This window comes from Cynara cardunculus, assembly GCF_001531365.2.
Source record: "Cynara cardunculus var. scolymus isolate 2C chromosome LG 13, CcrdV1, whole genome shotgun sequence".
In the NCBI taxonomy this organism is placed as follows: Eukaryota; Viridiplantae; Streptophyta; class Magnoliopsida; order Asterales; family Asteraceae; genus Cynara; species Cynara cardunculus.
This window is the reverse complement of record NC_037540.1, coordinates 4,890,504-4,896,967: the sequence shown is the minus strand read 5'-3', so window position 1 is coordinate 4,896,967 and position 6,464 is coordinate 4,890,504. Positions and strand designations below refer to the sequence as shown.

The 6,464-nt window shown below is 35.1% G+C and overlaps 1 protein-coding gene across 1 annotated transcript; it reads right to left on the bottom strand.

Moving 5' to 3' along the window:
• Positions 1-1,471: 1,471 nt before the first annotated feature.
• On the bottom strand, positions 1,472-6,195 carry LOC112525578 (protein DETOXIFICATION 12-like). Its single transcript, XM_025135763.1, has 7 exons — positions 5,844-6,195; positions 3,722-4,266; positions 3,247-3,333; positions 2,858-2,914; positions 2,527-2,765; positions 2,222-2,427; positions 1,472-1,794 (listed from the first exon to the last, which is right to left on the bottom strand). The coding sequence occupies exons 1-7, from the start codon at positions 6,093-6,095 to the stop codon at positions 1,747-1,749; spliced, it is 1,434 nt and encodes a 477-aa protein (XP_024991531.1). The 5' UTR covers positions 6,096-6,195; the 3' UTR covers positions 1,472-1,746.
• Between the last annotated feature and the right edge of the window lie 269 nt (positions 6,196-6,464).

Below are 6,464 nucleotides of genomic sequence, written 5' to 3'. Positions count from 1 at the left end.
AAATCGCAGTGAAGCCTGTGAAATCGAATCGAATGTCATCTTGGAGACGGATGTCGTCTTGGAGACGGAAATCGGTGCCAAGAAACTCGCTGATGCAGAGGTTCTCGGGGAGAAACCACTGACAGGAGATCGCGATGACAACCTCTTCCACGGCGATGACAACCTCTTCCACGGATGAACACTAGAGAGGAATCTGGAGAAAATAGGGTTGGAGTGATGAGGATGGAGAGGAATCTGGAGAAAATAGGGTTGGAATGATGAGGATGGAGAGGAATCTGATGGAGAGGAATCTGGAGAAAATAGGGTTTGGAGTGAGGATGGAGACGATGAACAGGAGGTTGATTGGAGGACCTTTTTGGTAATTTTACATCTATAAGCCAAATTTGCCAAACACTAAAAACCAACTWATCAACTTATTGCTTTTTGGTACCGTTATAAGCTAATCCAAACACTTTTTACAAAACTCCAGTTTGATRCCACATAAGTTAATAAGCACTTTTACAAAAAAGCATAAGTTGTTTTAAATAAGCAATCCCAAACACCCCCTTAATGTTTTACCCTTAATTCAACTATCCCTCTCACACACACAAAACGTAAAATAAATGAAAACCCATAAAATCACGAAAAAACGGATAAAACATATATCAATATGAATGTCAAATTAATGAGAAAAATATTATTGTTTTTCTGGTGTAATTTAGTTTGATCGATTTTTTTTTTCTTTTTCTTTTTCGAGTAAAAAATAGGTGGGGGTGAAGTTTTTAATTTTAAAAAAATATTATTGAAAACGTCCATTTAATCACATCCGTTAAATACTTTATAGAAGACGAATAAGGTTCATTAATTATGATCAATATTTTATATTAGGAAATAATCAAAAAATTTATGAAATTACATATTCATTAAATTAAATGGACGGTTGAGATTGAGTTGTATTGATTGTACAAATGTAAGAGGTTGTATAATAACTCACTTCTATAAAAATATAATAACTAATTTATTTATTTAACTTAAATTATATAAAAAATATTCGTCTTAATTACGTATTTGGTCCCTTTCTCTAATGGTCATTAAAAAATTCAACTATATGAGGAGCATTCTCATCCTTTTATCATTTTTTTGTCTTTTATCCAATCAAAAACCACACGAACTCAAATCCTGAAATCGATTTTATCGGGTAAAAACAAAAAAACCAATAAAATGACGAAAATGTCTTACATTTAACTAAATTTTTAAACGCATGTTAGAGGGAGGGATTAGATCCGGACATTTTTACAAACCACGATAACAATGTAATTTCAAAACTGTAGAGACGAAAAATGTTATTTCTGATAAACCACACGGACCAAATTTGTAGTTTATTCTAACCTTTTTGTGTCGGTGGGGAAAAACCCTTGCCTCAACTGACAACTCCACAACGTGTAGTAATTATATATTCTTAAAACCGTGTCATGTTTATAATACACATTTATTTACAACGTGTATTAATTATATATTCTTAAAACAATATCGTTCTTATAATACACATTTATTTTGAGACAGAGCTCAAGCCAAGCAAGAACTGTAACGAGAAAACTGATATAGATATATATAGAAAGTGAATGATATGAAAATTTTCACCAACCTTAAGGGCATGAAGAGCTAAAAAGCCGACCATTGGAGTTTACCATACTTGATCTATAGAAACTAAATTAAGAGTGAACGACTTCAGTTTACTCTATCTTCCTCAACAAATCGTGAACGACTTCAGTTTACTCTATCTTCCTCAACAAATCTCTCCCTCGCCTTCATTGCCTGCATTATCAATGATCAAACCACCCCAATAATTACTTGCAAATTCACTATTAAGATGGACCCGGCTCATCAAGCACCACCCAACCCATTTTCAACCAAATTCACTATTTAACCATTTTTTCAATCAAGTTTTTATTTTAAACACGGTTTACGTAAAAATCCATTTCTAAATTTAAAAAAAATTACACAAATTTACATAAAGAATTTGGGTAATGATCTCCATTTGCATAACAAAAATGTGTAAATATTTTTTTTCTTTTATTCGATCTGAAAATAGGTTTTATGCATTTGCATAAACTTTGGCTAAAATGAAAATTTCATGCTAAAAGTTGCTAAAAAGTGAATTTGATCGAAGAGATTGGTTATTTTGATCAATTTCTACATTTTATTTTGCCACCAACAGAAGGAAATGAAAGATGTGACATACCTGTTTTTCATAATTTGTACAAATTGTTACTACTGCAAGTAAAGTAACTTGTATGATGGCACCAATTACTATTCCAATCCACAAGCCCTCTCCTCTTAGTGGGGTGCAAAATCCCAACAAAGCAGCAACTGGGATTCCAACAAGATAGAATGCAGCAAGATTTGCATATGCCCCTAGATGCTGCCATCCCACACCTCTAGCAACACCTGTTAAATTTCATCCATTAACAAACCTTCATATTCACACAGTAAAAGTATAAAACACACACAAAAACTGAAAAAAGTATTAGAGGAGGTCTTTGTAACCTGAAAGGGTTCCTTGTAAACTATCCAGTATAATGTTTAAGCAGAGAAAAGGGGTCATTTTTGTGACATAATCGACAACTTCCTTCTCGTTCGTGAAAATGTATCCAAAAATATGCCTATTGGCAAAAACAATAGAGCTGACTATGGTGGTCTCGATAACTGCGAGTAGCATGATGGCCTTGACAGCCACGCGAGCCCCTCTTGGATTCCCTGCCCCGAGTTCATTCGAGACTCTTGTGCTGGAAAAATAAGCAGTATCACCATAAGCATATTAGTTATGCATGAACAATTTAAATGTAACAGTAACATCGTCATGAGATTTTGAACAAACCTAACTCCAGCAGCAAATCCATATGGTATAGCATAGAGTGTAGCAATTGTATTCAGACTGTTCCAAAATGCACAAATTAAAATCATTACTTGTTTATGTAATAAACAAAAACCAAAACCAAAACCAAAACGAGCTAGTATATTCCACCTGGAGGTGGGGTCAGGGTAAGATGAATGCAGACCTGACGTCTATCCTAAAAAATATAGTGGTTGTTTTGTAGACGACCCTGGCTAGTGAAAACTGGAAAGTGTGTGAAAGTGGAAGGAAAAAGCAAATGAGTTAAGATCTGAAAGCCTAGATATGAGTAAACAATAGCAATACAATTATAAAAAGAGAGAGGAATTATTTTCTATGTTGATGCAGATGTTGTTTATATATAAATATCATACCACACAGAAAGAACTGAAGTTTCGAGCTCCGGATTAGGAAGAAGCCCAGACAGTAATATGAGAAACTCGTATGACCACCATTCAAGGCTGCAAGTGTTAAGATGCATGGAAAATGTTAGAAAACGAAAAAACCATCCAACTAGGTAAAAGTGAAAACTCCATGCGCGGTCATTAACGACATGCCAACTCTAAGGGTGCATTTGGTATGCCGACGATACTGGACAAGATTGGACGGGCAAGAGTGAGGTAGACGGGTGAAAAAAGGTTTTATGATTCTGTTCCACCTAGTTTGGTGGAACAGAAAAAAATGCATTTTTCCCCTCTCAGTCCTGTCCAGCCCCAATCTATGGGTCACATCAAACATGGAACAAGTTTTTATTCTGTCATGTCCTATATTATCCGCATACCATACACACCCTTGTATAACAATTCTAGAAAATGGTAACACTAAACTTGCAAGGAAAGACAAGATTACCAAATCATGACAGCTGACGGGATAGCAAAGCTGAAGAACTGTTTCATTCCATGAAACACCTCTAATGAGAATGGAGAACGGGTTTTTGCACACGAAGGGGAGTACATCATGTAAAATAAGAGGACGATAGCATTTAACCACATAGCAACCCCCATAGATACGGCTGCTCCAACGTTTCCCAATCCAGTTTTATATACAAGGGACCAGCAAAGTGGAACGTGAATGCATAAAGCAACTGCTGAGCTAATAAGCATGGGCAATAGCTTGCTTTGCATTTGGAAATATCGAACAAGTGGTTGAAGAATTGCATAAGCAAAGAGTGCAGGAATTAGCCAAGTTATGAATTTGCCAGCTTCAAGTGAAATCGAAGGGCTTTGACCAATAAGAAGGAGTAGGTTTCCGGTAAATCTCCAAAAGATAGCAAGAGGAATGCAAACAATCAAAAGAGAGATTATAGCAGTGTAAGTCAGAGTTCCAATTTTTTGGTAATGTTGAGCTCCATAAGCTTGTCCACATAAAGTTTCGAGTGCACTAGACATCCCCAACTGTCAAAAACAATAAAAACTGCAAGTTTGATCAAACAATCCATTGTCCACTTAAGAATTCCATTTGCTGAATTTGCAAAATGAAGGATTATTTGATCGTAAATGTTATGATAATACATTATTCGATTGAAAATTTTGATCAAAACGAGCCTATGGGTATTAAATTTAAATGAACAGAAAATAAACAGAACACTGAAACTCTTTAAAGGTTCCATCTTGCTTTAGATTTCACAAAGCATCTGTAACTTTTCGATGGGACAACACACCAATTTACTAGTAGCTAAAAATGGTAACTCATGGGTGTAAATTTTTAAATGTAACAAGATGTACAGTAGACAGTGACTTTTATCTCTGAATTGGATTCAATAATGCGAAAATTTGAATCTGTGTTCGAGTTGTATTTGACTATATAATTAGGAAAAGGACAAACAGCAGCATCATTCAGACAAACAATACATTTCCAAGAAAAATCAGAGGCAAAGTTTGTCGACAAGTGCTTGATCAATCCAAACTTGACTACTTCCTCTCATAAATCATAAATTATTGATCTCCGATTTTTTTTTTTGATTTTCTTTCCACGGTGTTGAATATTTACCGGACAGAATAACTTTATCGATTAAATGCCAACAAAATTGCGTCTTAATCATAGGACAACGAAAAAGGCCTAATTGTCTAGCACCACTCATCTACTGATATTGACCCAAAATAGGTATGTTTTTCAGCTTTTGCCTTAAAGATGGCAAGTTATGCAAAACCATAATCCTTTATGAAACCAGCATCCTATAGCAAAACATATGCATACGCATATGCTATTTTAGCAGCAATTCAACATAAGTTCTACAAGGATTGTTCAAATAATTCATAACTTCAAAGAAACTAATATTTCCGCAGGCTTTTGAATCTGGAAGGAATTTAAAGACAATCTGTTAAATATAAACTAACCCAATGATTCTTTGTTGAATCTTGAGAAAGGTACTATAATTTAGTTTGGGAAATTCGTAAATCAGACTTCTTATATGGTACAGAATGAGTATTATATGATCTCTTAGCATCAAAAAACAGAAGTTGAACAATTAGGAGTTACACAGAAGAATGCCACTCTGTAGCATCAATGACTGCAAATAACTCTATTAACATCACAACTTCAGTGGTTCAACAAAAGATCACGATTACACGACAAGGATTTATTTGGTTATTTTGGTTTATTTTTGCTACTTCCATTGACAGGTCTAGAGTCCATCATTTCCTAGGTGAAACTAAATGAAAGAAATGTTAAGTTATCGTCACTTCTTCCTTGCTCCATCCATTGTCACTGCTATAAATTTCTTGGGAATCGTTACTAATTTGTTCGTTATCTGATTGACTGATTCCAAACAAAGAGGCCAAACTTATCCCCTTTTGTAATTACTAATTAGCATGTTAAATAGGGCCCACACAATACAAATTCAACAACATCCAATGCTAAGAATATTATTTTTTGCATATGCACAATCAACAAAAAGCATCGGATCGATGTATGTGCGATCACTGAGAAACGAGGAAAGGGAGGGAGGGAAGGATGGAGGGAGAATACTGACAATTACGCTGAAGCCTGTGACACTAGAGAGAGAGATAGCAATGGAGGTGCTAGAGAGAGAAAGTTCTCCGAGATGACCAACCATCATGACGGAGATAACCTGCAACAAGTACTGCGACAGAGTCACAGCAGCCATCGGGACTGCTACAAATCCTAATTTCTTCATCTCTTCCACCAATACACGCCATGTGGTTCTGTCATCTCTTTCTTTGAGAAGCAAGCCTTCTTCCATGGCGTCTCTCGCCGTCGCCATCTCCCAACGGCAACGGAAAGACAGGAGTTCTGGCGACGATTGTTAAGATATGTTTTTTCTGGAAGGAGGAGAGTTTGTTAAGAGGATGGCTCCTCTTATAACGACCAAAACAAGTTATGAAAAGCAATTTAAACAGGGATACACTTTTAAATACGTAGAGAGGTAAAATAGATAACTATAATCAATATTAGTTTTAATTTATCTATAATATATTTATATTTATCTAGATATCATATTTTTTAGATAATGACACATTTATCCTACATCAATCTAATTATTATTATTTACTAAAAGAGTACTCGCGCAATACATATCTCGATTTTAATGTTCTATTTTATTATTTGTCTTTACCGATGTTATAATACGATT